Here is a 19,792-nt window from a genome sequence, read left to right as displayed (position 1 = left end):
ACAAAAACAGAAGCAACAGAACATGACAAGTGCTATAAAATCTTTGAATTTCGGTTTCTCATTGAGCAGTGTTGAGTGGTACATTTTCACGTCTAGGTTTATATTGAAGCAAAAAGAACATTTTGCAATGTGAAAAGTAGCAACCCCTTTTAAGATAGCCATTACTATAGCAGCTCTGTATCGTAACGACTGATTTGATGACAATTAGTACATTATACTCGTTCTGTTTAAAGTTGTTTCGATCACAAGACATTGATTGGAGATTCAAGTGAAAACAAAGGGGAGACGTGGGATGCAATAGTGTCACTAACCACTTTTCCATTCGCACATTATCGTGATGGACCGATAGCACCCTTTTCGTTGAACATGACTACTGTGAGTCTTAAAATGAAGTGTCTTTCTTATTTCTTTTGTACTGAGTGTCTTTTTTTTTCGCAGCGTGCCATCCAATATACTAGTGTACACAACATCAGCATCCGATTCCATTCGTTGCCGTTTGAGGTAAATTACCGTGGCTGCGCAATTATCTTCCACGGAAGTTTAGAGTTTCTTCTCTTTTTCATTCGTAAGGGTCATCTTGTTTTAATTTCCCCATTGCTCTCCCCGTACAAGTTGTGCTGCTTTTCGAACTGGAACGATGTAACACTAGGATCGTGGAGTCCCTATTAATCGATATCTTTAGGCAGCTGGTGAAATTCCATCGTGTGGGATTTCTGTTCGGTTCTATAGTAACTTTCGTACAGATTGCATCCTCAGTAGTCTCACTTCAAGTCTTTCATTAGTTTCTTTTTTTTTTGTTCCCACGAGATATAAGCCTAAAAACATCACTATCACAGTGCAGCTTAATTTTCTTGAGACGCTTGAGATCTATGCAAGAAGCATGGAGATCAGTACTTTCTATGTAATGTTCCACAAATTGATTACACCTGTACTTGATTTTTCTCTTTATCTTGTTTGGATTTACAGATCATGAAGACCTAACCTGTATATTTGTGTAGGTCGTATGTGTCTTATTTTTTTCACAAGAAACAATTCTGGCAGAAGCAACAACATCAGCTTCATGAATTAATAAAGGAATGAAGACGGCAATCCTTACTCGGTATGCGTGTGCATCAAACCATGATTAACGTTAATGTGCTGGTAAACAAAATGGGGGTAGCCTTGTTGGGTTTTATACCGACCAACGTCAAATCGGGAGGCGGTAATTGTTATTGAAGTATCCAGCCACCGAGCCTATCAGCGTTGCCAATTATCCGGCTTGCATTGTTTCCCGAGAAGACGTCGTCCTCTATTCACTAAAAGCTTTTTTTTTCTTTGGTATAAAGCGAAAGCACAGCTTTCTCTTTCCCGTGCAGGTTTAATTTTCCATTTTATAGTGAGGATGATGCCTTTGCGGAGCAATATCAAAGCTTAATTTCCCCTCACACACAAACACACACACACACACACGCACACAATTTAAGCACTATAGATCACATCAGCAGCGAAAGGGGGCTAGCTGCAACCCCCCCCCCCCCCACACACACACACACGTTATTTGGGCTATTAAAAAAGGGAAAATGATGAGGTAATACACAAAAGCTCAAACCCCATGCATGAATTTCTCATTATTGAGGGTTGTCCCCAGGCATTTTTCTCATCGAACTGAAGGGGGAGGGGTTGGGGAAGTGGGAGCATTGACCCGTGACCACGAGCACTAACCCCCCCCCCCCCACACACACACACACATACAGACACACACCTTGGTTAAAACGTTCGGCTCCCCTTGAATCATGCTGTCATCATAATACGACCATTTGCTACTCTCTTCAGCCTTACCAGTGTTCTATATATATATATATATATATATATATATATATATATATATATATATATATATATGTATGTATATATATATACACGTATAAGATTATATATATATATATATATATATATTTGTCATTGTAGTAACCTCGCTGTTGATTCGCAGTGAAAAAAAGGAAGCAGTCATAATAGAGTAATCTATTTGTAGAGGTATAGAGTTGTGAATGAAACACTGTGAAGTCAGTAGTAAAGACACTGCATGTCATGGAATGTTTTCTCCACAACAGATAAGGAAAAAGGCCAACTTCTTACGACGCAGTAGAAATGCCTGTTCGTGGAGTCATAACGTAATTTCAAGCAATCGTATTGTTCTGTATATGTGTTTCGTTCGCAGGAAGGAAAATATCATTTATAATTGTGATGTTGACAAGAAATTTCTTTCACGGAAACTTCTAATTTGGCTGGATGCGGGAACTAATGAAATTTATTTAGTGTTTGTTGTTCGATTTTTTTTTTTTGTTTTTGTTTTCAGACCATTGTCACAGTCGGAGAAATGAAGTGTGGGAGGTCGCAAGCACGTACATCATAGAGTTTCTCCCGCTCGTTGTCATAGCGACGCAATTCTCCAATGGGATAATCAATCATGATAAGGGTTGTCTGTAGGAGAAACTACACTTCTAGACGTAGAGGTTTGTCAAGAAGGCGACGTGATACTAACGAGAGTGCGCGTTCTTTTCCTCCTCCTCCTCCTCCTCCTCCTCCTCTTCCTCCTCCTCCTCCACCACCACCTCCTCCACATTTTCCTCCTTTTCATCCTCTTCGTAGGTTCACGTACAACTATATATCATTCCTATATAATTGTTTTGATGGCGTTTTTTTCTTTTTTTTTTTTGGGGGGGGGGGAGTGTACAGAAACCGCACGATGTGTCATGACTGCAGATTTTGCATCACCTCGACTGGCCGTCTTGGAAGCGAACTTAATGAACCTTAATTGCGCTGCCATATCGAAACGATGGCACGAATATCACATAGAAAGGGACGATATGATTAGTACCACTTAGATGTTCGATAAGCAGTCTTTTCTCACGATACAGAAGGTGTTCTTAGTATTTGTGAATGTTCATTAAGTCTGATTTTAGTATAAATATATCGTTGATTCGATGGCAAAAACCTATTTTCTGACCCCTAACTGACTGTTACCTATAACAGCTATGTTTGTTGATGGTAGCCACAACGAAAGATCACCGTCGTTTGCAACATTTCAGATGAAATCGTCGTAAGATTGTCTCATCAGTCATGGCTAATTACTTCAAGATGATACAAACTTGAGGTGCTTACCGATAATTAGGGCTACTGTCATTTGTCGAAACCAAATTGATCCCATATCTTCCGTTATTTCTAAAAGAGGAACAAAATGTCAAGCGGCAATGATACTGCTATGAATGATATGCCACCGCTCTTAACGTTATCTTTACACACTATGAAGACAAATTAAGTGCAGTAGTAATGATAATAATAGTAATACTATAGTATATAGTAGAGACACTAATAATAACCAGCAATGACAAAATGATAGTAATGATAATTGTTAAGATAGTAATAATCAAAATAATAATAACGCCGATAATTTTATTGACAGTATCGACTTTTGATCGTAACCTTTATTATTTGATGCATTAAAATACATTGATATAAAAGTATAAGGAACTATAATAGCCCGGGATCTGAACCTGTCGGTTCTACAATTGCACACTCGCTGCATGCGAAAATAAATTAGAGAATACTATATATTCCCCTTTATATGTCTTCTTTATACAGTATGTCTTCTTTGATACTAATGAACCATTCAAAAGAAACCAGGGAGGAAGAAAGAGTGGCGAGGCGTGGGTACTGGACCAACGTCATCATTTTACGGCGATGTGGCTTCATCTCAGATGCTTGGTTATAAGACTTTGAAGGCGAAAAGTTTAACCTTCGAGACCCCTCCCTTCTTTTCCATTTACAACCACTTTTAACCTACGAGCAACGAAGGAAAGAACGAAGAAACCCCATATATTTTGTGATTATAATTGTTGTTTACAACGACGCTGCTTCTATGCCACTACATGAAGAACGAACGAAGAAACTCCATACATGGGTTTTTTTTTTTTTTTTTTTTTTTGGTAATCATAATTATTGTCGACAACGATGTTGTTTCTATGCTACTACATGAAGAACGAACTAAGAAACCCCACATATTGTTCGTAACCATAATATTGTTGTTGACAACGACGCTGCTAATATTTTAAGATAATGTTACAAAGTTAGTAAAAGTATCCGTTGATTGCTGAACGTCAGTAAAAGTTATCTACAGATCTTAATCACATCGCCCTTGTGCGTTGTGTACACCATAATAAATGTATATCATAATCATCTTGTAAAGAGTCTTTTGGCTTGAAGTAAAAAGCTTCTGTATCTCGCACTTTTTGTAATAGATAGCAAGGATATTCTTTTCAGTTTATCTAACTACTTAATGACAACTAGTTTTGTTTCAGGATTCAGATTTTGAGGTAATCTTAGCACCCTCATTAGGTGTAGTTGCCGAAATACTACGCAGGTATACTACCGACAATTTGACCAATCGGCATCATTACTTCGCCTTCGCTGTCATTATACAAATTACCCTGGGAAAAGCCTCCAATTATCTTGGTTGATAATGACTGCACTCTCTTTCTCTTTCTCTCTTTCTCACAGTGGTCTTTGGAAACATCTTCATCCTTCCATTAAAGACGTCATCAATCCTCCCGAGATGTTAGATCATTTTGAACAAGCCGAATATCGTCTCTTGCACTGTCTATACCCGTGACGAAAATAGACGATGCCCCGTGACGATGAACTCACAAGCACTAGATACATCCAGGTGCATTAATCGCACGTGTGCCCTATTAGTGAAAAGAAAAATGCGCAGACGACACAAAATAATATTATGATAATGTAACGGTAGATTACTGTGTTGCTCAAGAGAAGTGTGGAGTGTGGATTTTGGAGTCATACATGACAGCGCTTGGTCACAACTTGATTTATATGAGTACTGGCAACACAAAATTAGACTGGTCAACGCAGATTTCCAGGAAAGCAGAGAGAAACTTTTGTTGTTTTTTGCCTGCGTGAGCGGAGTACCTGCGCGCGCATGCGTGATTTTTCTCTCGTCGCAAAGTAGAACAAGGAACCAGTGTATATCTAGAACACTTCGCATGGGCATCTCTTGAGTCAGTTACCTTTAGCAACCATAAAAGAACCCATAGTTTCATGAAACAGTTGGTGTGGCGAATTGGCTGGCGTGAAGACGTATCGCGTGCACCTAACACAATTATCTCGAAGCATCTCAAGCAGAAACATTGTGTAGCGTCAACGGCTACATTTTTCAAGATCGGAAACATCAAAATCATTGTCTCGACGAAGTTTAAAGACAATAATAATGCTGCGAGGTTCACAACATTCTAAAGCATTCCTTCCATTCGAGCGGCTCAGAGGATGCATGTGAGTTTGATTCTCCTTGTGGTGTGCTAACAACTATCACGCCATAGAAATCTGTGAGTCATCGTGTATAAGTGTGGGGAAAGTTGGAAGTGACAGGACAGACAAAATGGATCCATTGGTTAGTGAACTTGAGAACGACACAGCAGGAGTGAGGCATGGAAGCGATGGTAATCCGAGATCTTTCATAGTGAGCTTGATCCTGCAGGTCCTTGTGTGCACGTGGACCATCGTTGCCAATGGTCTTGTACTTGCGACGGTGTGCGGATCCCACAGGCTGCGTAGCGTCACGACTGCCTTCCTGATCAGCCTCGCCGTGGCCGATTTCCTGCTCGGGCTCTCTATGATCCTCGGCATCGTCATCAGCCACTCGTCTCCACCTTACTGGTCCTGTCTGCTGGTCTATTGCATCCTGATAGGACAGTGTGTCGCCAGTATCTGGAGCCTAGTCGGGGTGGCGCTGGATCGCTACCTCCACATCGCTGGTAGATTAAGATGGCGCATCACTGAGTTCTATGCACGCGTTTTAATCGTATCCATCTGGATATGCGCCACGATCACCGCTATCGTACCTATGATTGTGACATCGTACCGGTCAACGTTTCGATACGGAGACGGTCGATCATGTATGGATTTTACAGCACTTTTCGACAAATTATACATAAACTTGGTACTGTACGTGCACGAGTGCGTACCATTATTTTTTACTATATTGTTCTACGCACGAGTGATTTACATCCTTATGAGACGCATTCGGAGAGTTGACGTCCAGGCAGACGGACCTGGCAGGCCGGGCTTCGCACTCGCCACAGCACGGTCATCTCACGAGCTAAGAGTTGTGATAAAGCTTGTGAGTATTCAAGCTGTGTTTATGGTCTGTACGTTACCAATAATGATCGGCATTCTCATAGAAACGTACAACCCAAGTTTCAGGTTGAAGCCCATAGTCCGCCTCTGTTTTACTGCCTTAATATATCTCAACAGTGCCATCAACCCCGCCCTGTATTGGTTCACGAAGTCACAGTTTCGGAAAAGCTGTGGACGCCTCCTTGGCAAGGTGTTGGGGAAGGTCATGTCACCGCCACTTTGTCGACCTCCGTGCACTCCGGCGCGGAACGAAAACCTTACTCCCCAAGCACAAGGCCGGATATCTGTCATACGTCCCATTCGCCCGAAGAGGCCTCCTTCCCGCTGTGGCGAGGCAGTGCCCACTATACACCTCAGTACTTACCATTGTGACGAGGGTGGCTGCAAGCGGGTACATCACCGAGAAAACATACATAAATCACAGACTGACAGTCAAGCTGGACGGTGAAATCTTAAATGTATGAGATACCCGGAACTGAAATTAAGTGAACATCATCTCGCTGCAGTTAAGAATGTTTTTGACATTTTGGCTCCAGACTGCCATAAGAGTATTTCATTGAGTACATTAGTAATCTCAAAACTTGAAACAGAATTGCCCGACAGCGCTTCCACCGCCTTAACAAGGTCGTTATACTTAGCTCAAACCAGTCGTAACATGAAAAAAAAAATCAAACACTTTCTTCATCTGATGAAACGAACTTGTGGCAGAACATGGAAGAATATGTTGTTGGTATGCATGTGCAGCTCATCACATCCTTTCCATTTTAGTTCAGACTTCTAGTTGTTTTGCTGGCTAGTAAACATTGGAGTGTAGGCCTACAAGCGCTAAGTAAGATTACTCCCCAAATCATTAATGAAACCATTGCGATCCCGCTGGACGCCAACAGCGTATAAAATAAGTTGAATATAATGCATAATATTCTACTTAGTGTGCCGATGTCTAGAAAAAGTAACGAATACAAGTGTGTGATACGATCTCATTTTGTTCATTATCATTAAATCTGTATAGGTTACAAATGACAGTAATGGTACAATACTATGAGAAAGATATAGGTGTAAAAAGGATCAGGGATTCACCCCTGTCGTGTACCTTTCTAGAACGCATGTACAAAATGCGATGAGATTTTGTGAAAAAAAAAGAAATAACGCATTTTTTATCTCTTCTGGCGCAACATCATGAGAGTTTATAGCCCCAATAATTCACAAAATCATTGCAGTCCCGCTGGGTATCAACAGCGTGAAATACCCACGAAATAGTAAAAGATTAACAGCCGAAATAATTGATGAAATCATCATGATCCCGCCTGGCGCCATCAGCATAAAATAAGTTGAACAATGCATTTTATTATTTGCTTTGCCAATATAAAAAAACCGGATTTTGTTCATTAAGATTTAATATTGTATTTCACCAACGGAAATGTTCATTCTCTCAGAATGGTTCAGTACACGAGGAAGAGCATAGGTATAGAAAGGATCACGAAGTTGACACTGCCTTGCACTTTTCAAGAACGCATATACGACAGATTTTCGGAAGAAAAATGAAGAATACGGTCTGAACCCCTTCTTTTTTTCTCTCTCTTCCTTTTCGTATCAACTCACAAATGATTCCTTTTTATTTTTTCTCTATTATGATGATCCATATACTTGTGTAATTACAACGAAAAGACTGCTCATAATTATATGTTTTTTGATTGACTGGTATGTGACTCGATGCTTATGTTTTTTTCTTTGTTTTTAGGTATACGGTTATAACGAGGTACCAATTATAACGAGGTGATATCAGCGGTCCCATGGACCTCGTTATATAACGAGGCTTCACTGTATATATCCTATCATCAAAAATAAAACAGAATTCCAGAAATGTATTATGCTGTAAATACCAACTGTTTATTTAAAGAGGACACAATTTTTTCGAGCACCCTGCCCTTTGTCAACTTATTTTGATACTGACAAAGGGCAGAATACCGAAAATTTGTGTTTTTTCAAAAAACTGCTGGAATTGACAGCATGATACAGTTCTGGAATTCTGCTCTGTTATTGATAACATCATTAGACCAACACGAGGACTACGAATTACTAAACATACACACACACACACACGCACACACACACACACACATACACACACACTACACACACACACACACACACATTATACATGTAATACGGCATGCTATATCACTAATTCGTCCAACTATTTGCAAGAATAATAAAGTGGAAAAGAACGATACGTATTGCGAGTGTGTGGTCATTAAGGGACGTGAGATAGTATATGATCCGTCTGAGTGTAATGTGGTAGTCACTTGCTGTAGCCACTAGTCTTGTATTAGCCAAAACAATGACAAGCACATTATGCCTTTGCTTAATTGCATTGTTCCAAAATGCAGCAGTTACAAGCAAGATTTAAAACACACACACACACACACACACACACACACACACACACACACGGGTTTCCGTGAATAGGGCCTGAACAACCTTACTAATCTGTGTCTACATGGTTGTTATCAATTTTAGTATGTGCTGTTTTTATGCTAATCACATACATGTATAGCCAAATGCACACACATAATACCAATGTGCTCATACACACACATACACACACACACACACACACACACACACACATATATATATATATATATATATATATATATACACGCACGTGTGTGTGTGTGTGTGTGTGTGTGTGTGTGAAGAGGGGAAGGGACAAAAACACGGACAGAGGGAATCGATTCGAATTGTTGCTAGAATTATGTCGGTGTCAAATCTTACTTTGTGTATTGGTGACGAAAAAAATGTCATCTCAGAGACGACATAAAATCATGAAAACGACCAGCACATTTCGGTTTACGTTATTAATGTAATTCATTATGATATCATCAATCATGTGATACATGTACCTATATAGATGAATCCGACTTCAGAGCATGGTAAATTATAGCGGCCATAACTTGAGGCCTGCAAAGAAAAACAAAAGCACTTTCAATGGGTTATGCAAGGAATGAGCCAGGTTCGTTGCTATGTCAGTGCATAAATTACCTTTTGTTAGCCATACTTGAAGCCCCCAGTTAGAAATTACCATAAAAACAGTACCTAAACCGAATTGGTCTATATGAGTTCGAGATTCGACTAGTATACAAGTTTATCTATCTTTGATCGAATCATTTGAAAATGACTTTCGGGCTGGTATATGTAGCCTACTATTTAACTCAAAACAAACAAGGTCAATGTATAGCTGCCTGATCCATTTCTATACATATCGGAATAACTCTTGTTAAATCGATATCAGCATCCGCAAAAGCTTTGCAAATTTAATCGTACGCTTTTAATTCCCCCCCCCCTCTCTCTCTCTCTCTTCCTCTGACGTGAAAAGGCATCCTTCAACAGTGGCGGATCCAAGGGGGGGGGGGGGCGCACTGGACGCCCCCTTTTTTTCTTTGTTAAAACAAAAGAAATAAAAATAAAAATTTAATTTTGGAAAGGCGCCCTCTCTTTACGGAATTCCTGGATCCGCCCCTGTTCACGTTATACTTCAAGATAAGCGACGTTGCCTTGCCACATGAATACGACAGTCTGCATGCGAATTCGAAGACGAAACACTTGTGTGTGGTGATTCAGCAGACGAGTGCATGGACGAATGATTAAATGATATTAACAACGCAAACATCTTATCACATCTACACGGAAGATGTTTGCACCATACAAGAGAACTCGGTCAGATCACAGACAACGCTGAATGGTACTATACTGTAATACAATATACCTTGTAAAAGCCAATGAAGGCAGTCATCGGTTTATCAGCTTTTATTGCATTGTGTATCAAGTTTGAAACATTTGGCCCAACATCGGTTAAAAAATAATCAAACAGATGGACATGGTACAGAGTGTCTACTCAATAACATAATTACATAATTACACTCTTACTGTAGTGTAGTAGTCCAGTGCCCTGTTTTATCAAACGAAACATGTATAATCGATTTTAAATTTCCTTAACACACAGGCTGCCATAGACTTATAATAGAAATCAACTTTATAATCAATTTTAACTCTTCATAAAACAGGGCACTTTGCTGATAGTCGAATTCATGACGAACATAGCACCACATGATCCAGTTTTGTTCACTGGTTTGTTGTTTGTTTGAGAGTTAAACCAGCTTTGAGTGATAAACTAAAAATATGTTATAGGAAATGTGAAACCAGTCACATCTGATTCAAATTCATCCTAAATATGCATGTATACTATAGAGCGGAAAGAGTCAAATACACCTTGAGATACAACCTCTTGTCTCCAACGGACTTGACCAAATTTTTTTGTATGAATAGCTTTAAAGACTTCAAATCTGATGTGTCCGCAGTGCGATGCACATATAAATCATATTGACCGCCTTGAGGCTCACATTTTGAAATCAGGTAGAACTGTTTTCACCAATTTCTGATCCACGGCAGAAGAATGTCAGTACAGAGCTGCACTGTATTCTGTCAATGACGACGAGGGGCATTTTATACGGGTAATGGTAGCAGAAAATTTTTAACAAGCAATTCTCCTTACCACTATATAGGGACCAATAGTCACACACAACTTCAAAATTCTCTGTTGACTATGCAGACTTGAGTCTTCTCAAAATACCTGTTTTTTTATCTTCACCGATTATTGAGATGACTCTGTTTAAGTTCCTGCCTCATCCAACGTCGGTAGCATTTCCAATACAGCCCGAGTTTTGAATTGTTGTCAAATTTTAGTCGGATAGCGAGGCTACACATGAAAGAAGGTATTACAGTGAGTTTGAACGACCATTGTGTTAAAGGTCTCCCACAGTTTTCAAGGCAGCAGAAAAAATCTGACGCTATATGACTTGCGGCTTGCCTTGTCTTGGAAACATATAAGCAACAATGGTAAAATACTCTATAGGTATTCTGTGAGTCAAGATTTTCCAAGTTGTGAGTCATACCAAGGAGGTATACGTGTTCTCTCGTACCCCCTTGGTCATACAATGCTTGTTTTCTGAAACAAAATTCTAAAATGGAAGTACTGACTAACATTCGTATTTATAATTACCTTATTGAAATGGATGAATACAGTCATGGTCAAAAAAAAATACCAAAATGATCATATTTTTAAGACAGGGATCGAATCTTTTAATTCGACATTTTTATTGCCCGAAATAAAAGCATAACAATCCATCTTGAAACCTAGTTGCCCGATCGGGCCGCCAAAAGATAACTTTTCGGGCAGTTTGGTGGACCAACATTAGATTTTAGGGGCCCCGGGTCACCACGACTAATGTCGAGTCCTGTTGTAGGTAATCAAGCTAACTCATGTGATTTTCGATTGTGTTCTGTGTGTAAGTCTAAATATTGAGACCGTACTGCAAATTTCCGAATAAAAGCATGATAGTTTGAATGCGATACGGGTCCATGTCACGAGTTTGACATCCGCGAATCATACACCCAACGAGTCATACAGCCATGAGTCATACAGCCCATGAGTTATACAGCCCACGAGTCATAGGTCTACAACTCATAAGTTTGACACTAAGCAAAAAGGGCCTACGAGACCGACACACTAAGCCCCATGTTGTAATGTCGAACTCGCGGGCTGTATCTACTTCGTGTCGAACTCATGGGCTGTATGACTCATGGACTTTTTTCAATGCCAAACTCTAGGGCTGTTTGACTCGCGGGTGTTGGTCTCGTGGAATGACCTATGGTAGACTACGACAATTAATATGACAATGAGTACGCAACGAGTTGACGCATTCATTTGGTACCAGGACTCTTTAGCTTCCCGACAGCCCACATAATGCGCATGAATCTGTAATCCAAGTTCGTCACGACCACGTATGACCTCATCCTCCGCACGACCATGAGGTACTTCCGCCTCTCGTCCACGCTGTCGAAAGAAGGAATCCAGAGAAATCGATGATACGTGGTGTTATCCATTTTTACGTTGAGCTTCGCGAGGCAAAAGCCGACAAAGACATCTTCCCACGGAAAAATGGGCGTGGTCAGAGCCGTTTGGTAGCTGGCTTCTACCAAGTCTGTGGAGAGGATGTAGCCAGGTCCGTTGAGGTATGGAGGGTAAGTAGGAAGAGGGTAAAAGTCCTCGGAAAGGAAGAACTTGGCATCTGGATTACGAAACACTGGAGATTGCACCATCACCTTGCCGGCAGTCCAGTTGGTCGGCGACGATTTGTCGAGGATGCTCAAAAGACGGGTCTGGCTGATCATCGAGTCGTCGTCGATTTTCATCATCAGCTGCGCATGGCGGCAGAAGTTCGTCACCCACTTCAGAGCCATGGTGGTCTTTAGCGTTAGGTTTTCGTAGACGTCGACGAAACTCTCCTGCACGATATCGCCATATTTTTCTGCCTCCTTGTTGATGAATCGTTGTATGGTTGCGTTGCTAGTCGAGCCAAGCAGAAAGATCCGTTTATAGCTGCCCCGAGCATGCAGGGGCCACGCGCTTGGACTACCATAGGTTTCGCGAACCACCCGGCGCCTCCAGGAATTTTTCGGCGCTGTAACTACGACGAAAATCACGAATACTTTTTCTTTGGTGTTGCCTGCTGTCATGCAGATGTTTGCCGGGTTGTGCAGATAGGCGTAGTTGTGCTCGTCGGCATGTCTTTCCAGATAAGATTTCTTTGGCTTTTCTTGTATAGTTCCGCCATCTTTGATTTGCGCAGTTTTGTTTAGAGTCGAGGGTTGCACTGAATGATGAACAAGGAGTGAATCTTCATCGGAACGATGTAGTCTACTACCCTGTATTAATCTGTGATTGGATACGGCTTGGAACATCCCGGGAAACTGAATATGTTTTGGATATTTTCGTCTGGTCGACCGACTCCTCAGGTGCACGAAACAGTAGAAGGCGATCTGCCCGAATAACAGCAAGCAGGCAAGGCGGGCTGGCAAGGTTCGTACGTTCATGCTGAAAAAAAACAAGCAAACAAACAAACAAACCACATTAGCAAAGGGCCATTCATTTCCATGTCGATTAAACGAATGCTAAAATAAATCTTTGATGCAGTATAACACTTTAAATTAACATTCACATTCATTTCTCACAGAAATTCCATTACAAATAACGAGCAACGACTATCATTTATTTCATAATTTCAAAGTCATACTTTTACTTTGAATTAGACACTGCTGCAGCGAACGTTTTAAAGGGAAGCTCCGGATAATTCTTAGATTTTTGCATGGGAACATCTATAAATTAGTTATACTGGGTACAGAGTTACAGAATTTAAAGTGATTGGGATAGGGAATATGAATGTTTTCAAAATTCATAACAAATCACAATGAACAAGGGTGGTGATAAAGCAGCTTCACATAAGAATGCATGATTGGGTGCTCAAGGAAGCAGAACAAGCCTCGGACAAACTTTCAGGTTGTCAAGAACAACCTTTGATCAAAAGGTAGGCCTACGTCTAGATCTTTAATAGGTAACAAAAACCGGCCACATGTATTCGATTAGACTATGTTACAGTGTATCATACGCAAACCCCTGATTGATATGGAGGGAAACAATGGTCCATATCATGGCTGAATATTTAAGAAATCCATCTATGGCCTTGAAAAGAGTTTCATAGGTATATACGTGTGATACACCTATTCACGTTGACCCAAGCCCATGTCTTCATCCAATGCTATCCACAACCTAACGCCCCCGGGACGCTGTAACCAGTTACACGAACGTGTCGGGGTCGCTTATGCGGTTAACCGTTATCCACAACCATAATTCTAAGCACCCCTGCACCTCCAACCCACACTTACTGCCTAATGTCTATTTTCTGTAGAAGTATAAGCCTTGGGGCCAATGTCTGTAATCAATAATGCGTCATTGTTTGCAACCCCGTTTCTTCAACCAATAAACAGTGCAGGCTATATTATATCGTTTCTGTTGCTTTATTTGGACTTGCCTAGAGGAACACAACAATGTTTGTACAATGCACATCTTTTTTAACTCCAAAGATGCAGTTATTCTACAATTTTGGCAATTCTGGTGATTTTCCCACTGCAAGTTCCCAAACGAGACAGATTCACAAATAGCAGATTACTCTTCTATACATACATAATATGCCTGTATAATGTACATTCGTAACACAATCAGTGAAAGCCTGCACTGTACGTTCACGTTTTTATCAAATTGTCTTGGATAGGAATAATAGTAGCAATGCGCAAATATCAAATGCATTTATGAGTTGTGGGCGTAAATCAATTGATCTACCTTCCACTGTAATGTCATGAGGACACGAAATTTGATATCAACAAGGAAAATGAAAAACATAAAAAAATATAGCCAATAACCGGAGGGAATACTGGGACGCAGTACATCAAGCAATATTTAGTGTCGTCGCCCCCGGACTGTTTCAACATTACAGCAACGGGTCAGTCTGGATGTAGCCAAGTGACACGGCATAGTATTATAACAGCGACTCTCATAACTCACGTGACGGTCTGCATTCATCGATGTCTATGAAGTCGCCGATGCACACGACTGCCTCCTCCGTGAGCTCTTCGTTCATTCATTCACCCTCATGACAATTTACACCTATTCGTCGCCATGGTCATATCAAGTCAGTGGTTCGTGATTCCGTAGATCAAGTTTGGTCAGCTCTAGTAGGGTGAACGCACATTCAGACCACGAGCCATCGTTTGAGAGTTGTTTACTTGTGCAAAGAGCTGCGTACAGTTGATTATGAATGAGTTTCCACCAAAAGAATTTCTTCAGCACTTACTCTCTTCCAAACAATACAACTGCCGAAAAAAAATCCCTCCCGTAGATGTGTTATGTTCACCCGGCCATTGTTCCACCACCTGTGAGTCGTTGTTATTTTCGCTCTTTCGCATCCTTTAAATCGATTATGTGGACAACGGCTTTGCAGGGTGTCGCAGGAAGGTATAAGAATGTATTGTCCTTCGCGGGAACAACCACTTTAACATTCAGGTAACCAAGTTCATCAGTCGACTCCTTTCGTCTTTCAGAGCAACAGACATTTTTTATCAACGCAACTATTCGAGAGTAATGCATCTGACTTCAAAATGAAAGAAAGTATCCGCTTGACCGTTCTGGGACCTCTCTCCCTTAAATTCCATCGGTATTTTAAGAAACATTGGGTACATTTTTTGAGGGCTTTAATAAAGTACAATGCGAGGGAGGAGGTGATCGATAGGATTTAATCAATACAATCTGACTCAAACGATACGTGAGGTCAAAAAAGGAACTGATGTGTGACCGTACCCTCACCTCGAGTTTGCTGAACTTGCTACTTTGTGACGTCACCACTCAGGTACTTGGGTGTAAAAGTACGTTGGTAGAGCTCTGAGGTAGACCTAGATTGACCGGTTCTTAATTCCTATCGCTCATATATCTATCTCTTTCATCGAACTCGTTAATTTACAAATGTATTCAAGTTCATATAGATATTCCACAGATATCACGAGGACTAAGCATGCTAGGTGCAGAGTTTTGTAACTAACTAATGTTCCTGCTGAAAACGTTTTCATAGGGCACTTTACCAACGTGGCTAATTCGTTACTATTTTGTCCTGATAGGACCTAAGAAACAAGATATCCGGTCCACCTGTACATACTAATTGCATCTTGATATTTGGAATGCAATAGGCATGCATTTGCCATTCCTATGTCGGGCAAGGTCTCGGCAAACTTTCTACATTGAAAGAACGCCTTTTGTCATATCTGAAACATAGGCCCTATGCGTACACGATGATGTAAAATATCAAAATAAGTTACACGGGAATCCAATTTGCATTAATCGACTATTGCTCTGTCGCGCAACACACTGGAAATCCTTCTCAAAGAAACTCATTTGTTTGAAAGGTGTCCGAGAAATTCGACTCCGTTTGTAAACTGATCTATTGAAAATATGGAAAGGTCTCCTACTCCTGTATGTGGCAGGGTGCCTATTTGTGGCAGGGCAGTTTCATTCATTAATAAAACAGCTAATAAACATTTTGCGTGCTTACAAAAATTATGTATTCCCACTTTAGAACACAAGCAGGAGTTATTCGCAAGTGTTATGTGGGAAGTTACACGGGATTGGGCGCTTTCAGCAATGAATGAAAGGGCCCCTGCCGCAAATAGGCACCATGTACAAAACCTGCCACCAACACGGTTGTTTAATCTATAAGGAGTTAAATAGTAGAACCCAAAAGGCTGTTACTATGTATTAGTGATATACATTAGTTGATATGTATTCAACACACATCACATTCTCTTTTTGTTGATACCCTTCTGTACGTAATGGTCTTTCCGCTTATTTCTTATTTGTACTATAGCACTAATATTGTGCTATATAATACAGTATAGAAACAAAGCAAATACAAGAACAACATACCCTGAATGCGTGGATAAAAGAATGAATGCCAAATCTACATCTATGAGCGAAAGAGAAGATGTTACGCTGTAATAAACGTGAAAAGAGCACACAATCAAATACTTCTGATAAAATAACTGTTTTAATTAAACCCATATAACGGAGATATCCGACGAAAATATCTAACGAGAACATGAAAAATAAAATTGAACATTCTTTATATCATTAAGTAATGCTAAAATATTCCAAAAGTTTGACAGGATCACCATAAAGACTGTAAAAACATATGAAATACGTTGAAAATCACCACATAAATGATTGTTCAGGATTACCATTTTTGTCGCGGAGAGACAGAAACGGTACCATACCTGCTGGCGAAAGCTCATCTTTACTAGCACTTCATTACTGATTCATGGCGAAGTTGAAAAAAGACATAACATGAACAAGTGATTATTATGTACAAAAAAAATGGGCGCAATTAAACGCCAATGAAGCGAAACAGTAGACTATTTCAGACCTTATCAAAGTTGTTTATTCGTACTGGCAATTGCATCGTCGTGTATTTGGAAAGGTGATCAAGCTTGCAGAATGTCATATCACCGTGAAATTACGCTATTATTCACGACATCCTATATTTTCACATAATTACTTTAGAAAATGAGACAAGTAAAAGAAATTGATACACATACATGCGTCCGCATTAAAAGGTTGTATGAGTAAAATTTGAAAACGGCATGACTAAAATTGGAAACATGAAAACTTTTTTTTTTTTTGCATGCCAGTATGTGTAAAATGGCGTCAATCCGGGTTCTCAAACTGCCAACAACAACAACAACAACAATTATTAAATGTCTGTAAATAAAAGTGTCGTAATTAATTCTTGTTGCAACTGTTACATAGAGACACGGAGAGGTTATGGAGAAAGACTCCAGCGCCTATCGAACAATACCATTGCTTGTATACATATAGACTGGATGGAAACATCTTACGTCAAGGTTATCATGGTCATAAGGATGATCAAGATATGCCATAGAGTAAAATCTATATTTTGCACACTCTAATACCACACACACATGTGCACTGTATAGGAACATTCCAATTTGTCATTTAAAGAAAATGAAGATGTGTTGTTGTTTTTTTACACGAGCATGCCAACTAAGTTTTATAGAATGTATCACATCAGTCATTATACTGAAGTCAAGGATATCAGAGTAATACGACTTTCTCATCAATTTCATATTTCACGTACAGCTGACAGTCAAAACAGCTGTTTCTTTTCGCTTTCTTACCCTTCTTTTTTGTTCGAACATTCTTGTAAAGTGCAATTTCACGCCTTGAGTTGAATTATTGATCATCACAGTAATATATTTCATCTCTACCAGTACACAATTATCTACAAGAATTCACTATACGAAATATTTACGGAGGATTTTTTCACAGTTCACCATCACGAAAAGAACTGCCTTTAGAGAAACTATATATATCTTAACTTCTCTTATACTGCTCAATGTATGATAATCACTACACACCATAAACCCGCAATTTAAGTGAAATACTGATTACTTGCGTGTCTCCGATAAAACATTATTTTATTTTTAAGCTCATCACGCACTTAGGTTCCTAAGATACAATTTCCCTCGAAATTTATTAAGAAGCCTATTAGACAATGAATACATGTAGCATTTTCAAAACTTCTTACAATTAGCGAGCGGCAGAAGACAGTTCTCATCGAATCCCACAGCATTATTTTGAATTGATTTTAATATCTTGTACCAAACTGCATATGATTTTTGTTAATATGCTTGAGGATCTAAAAATAAACAAAGAAACTTATTAGCATTACATTGTCGCAGCAGTTGATTTTACTTTTTTTTCAGAACGTTAAAACCATAGTAATTCTGGATCTACGAACACACTTTGGACAACAATGGACATAAAGAAGGGACTTCTTACCTTATAGCTGGGATTGTCATTTAAAAGAGAGAGGATACAAAGAAGGAGTTTATGCTCATTAAACAAAAAGATTACATGTCGTAAAATTGCCTTCTTGCTATCGGAAAGCGTACCTTATGACTCGTTAATAGAATTTCGAAGTATTTGCCCTGACAAAAATTCAAAACATTACAGACTGACTCGAAATCATCGTCAGATAACTCCTCCCTGTTTCCATGAATCAAGCAACATAAGCACAAACAATGTAGACCTATTTCGTATATAACGTCTGCTTATGGAATATTCTAAATAGGGAAATCTACTTTGTGCATCATTAATAAGATCATTCCCCGCTCCAGAAGACGTAACTCGTAAATCACGTGCTTTCGTTCGCCATCAACACGAAGCATATCCAAATGAAAGATATTAACTATATAAAACTTCCTTACATCATCGACCTGATGGACGAATATACACAAAGATTTAAAAATACACAAAAACCCATCCCTCAGACATGCAATCAAGGATTTATCTCGTGGTGATAAAGTATTCATACAATGTTGTAATGAACTACCGCTGGCAGTGATTGTGACGTCATCACAAATCCTGCGAAAGGTGAAATCACTTACGGCGCCTTTTTAACATTTACAACCTGTGCAGCATAATAGGGCCTTTGTCTGGCTTCCATGCAAACTGAGAATCACTCAAGCCTCTCTCATTACCGCGCTGTGAGCGTTACACAAAAGAAACCCCCTCCTGGTTACAGCCTACATCCACTGGCCTGTTGTCACAATAGAGCAAATCTTCGGTGTTCAAATAGTGTGTCTTCTGTGTCTTGTACTGCCAGGCGTGCAGTGACAAGTTGATTCAGCTTAATAACAAGAGCCTTACGCAAGCACGCAGATGCTAATAATTTGCACACATACACGCAAGCACACACAGATACACGAGGAAAGAGCAGAATTAGACTTTTGTCATACACGATGTCAACCCGTAATCATGGTACAACCTATACAAAATACATGTCATTGTATGATATAGATGCCACACTGAGTACCATATTTTATGTATGTAAGTGGGAGTTGCTCAAGATATTTCTTTCTTTCTCAACCTATTCTTGAATCGACAAATTTGTAATCCGATGTATGTCTATTTAAGACCAAGACATTATGATGAGTCATGCACGCACCAGTTCATTGTGCACGTACACTGATATGCACTGGACCAGACGATGCTGCACTTTAAAAAGGTGCCCTTTAACCTCAAGTACGCAAATGTTTCAGAAACCAAAGAGAACAAGTAGGTTTTTTTTTTTTCGTATTGAAGCAA

General features: G+C 39.8%; 2 protein-coding genes across 2 annotated transcripts; one reads left to right on the top strand and one right to left on the bottom strand.

Annotated features, from left to right (window-relative positions):
* The first annotated feature begins 5,428 nt into the window (after positions 1–5,428).
* On the top strand, positions 5,429–6,650 carry LOC139741701 (adenosine receptor A3-like). The gene is made up of 2 exons (XM_071652281.1): positions 5,429–5,804; positions 6,304–6,650. The coding sequence occupies exons 1-2, from the start codon at positions 5,429–5,431 to the stop codon at positions 6,648–6,650; spliced, it is 723 nt and encodes a 240-aa protein (XP_071508382.1).
* Positions 6,651–11,946: 5,296 nt separating this feature from the next.
* LOC139741700 (beta-1,3-galactosyltransferase 5-like) lies at positions 11,947–14,720 on the bottom strand. Its single transcript, XM_071652280.1, has 2 exons — positions 14,645–14,720; positions 11,947–12,899 (listed from the first exon to the last, which is right to left on the bottom strand). The coding sequence occupies exons 1-2, from the start codon at positions 14,718–14,720 to the stop codon at positions 11,947–11,949; spliced, it is 1,029 nt and encodes a 342-aa protein (XP_071508381.1).
* Positions 14,721–19,792: the final 5,072 nt, after the last annotated feature.

Source organism: Diadema antillarum, unplaced genomic scaffold (assembly GCF_040938485.1).
Source record: "Diadema antillarum isolate AM-2024a unplaced genomic scaffold, OU_Dant_1.0 seq00000946_RagTag, whole genome shotgun sequence".
NCBI lineage: Eukaryota > Metazoa > Echinodermata > Echinoidea > Diadematoida > Diadematidae > Diadema > Diadema antillarum.
Note: the sequence above shows the minus strand (reverse complement) of the source record. Positions and strands in the feature narration are given on the sequence as shown.

Bases quoted from the DNA above. Each gene is read 5' to 3' on its own strand.
- LOC139741700 (XM_071652280.1), bottom strand. From the start codon at position 14,720: ATGAACGAAGAGCTCACGGAGGAGGCAGTCGTGTGCATCGGCGACTTC. The intron at 12,900-14,644 runs GTGAGTTATGAG...TTCATCATTCAG, and splicing joins CGATGAATGCAGACCGTCAC to TGCAACCCTCGACTCTAAAC.
- LOC139741701 (XM_071652281.1), top strand. From the start codon at position 5,429: ATGGATCCATTGGTTAGTGAACTTGAGAACGACACAGCAGGAGTGAGG. The intron at 5,805-6,303 runs GTAGATTAAGAT...ATATCTCAACAG, and splicing joins TCGCTACCTCCACATCGCTG to TGCCATCAACCCCGCCCTGT.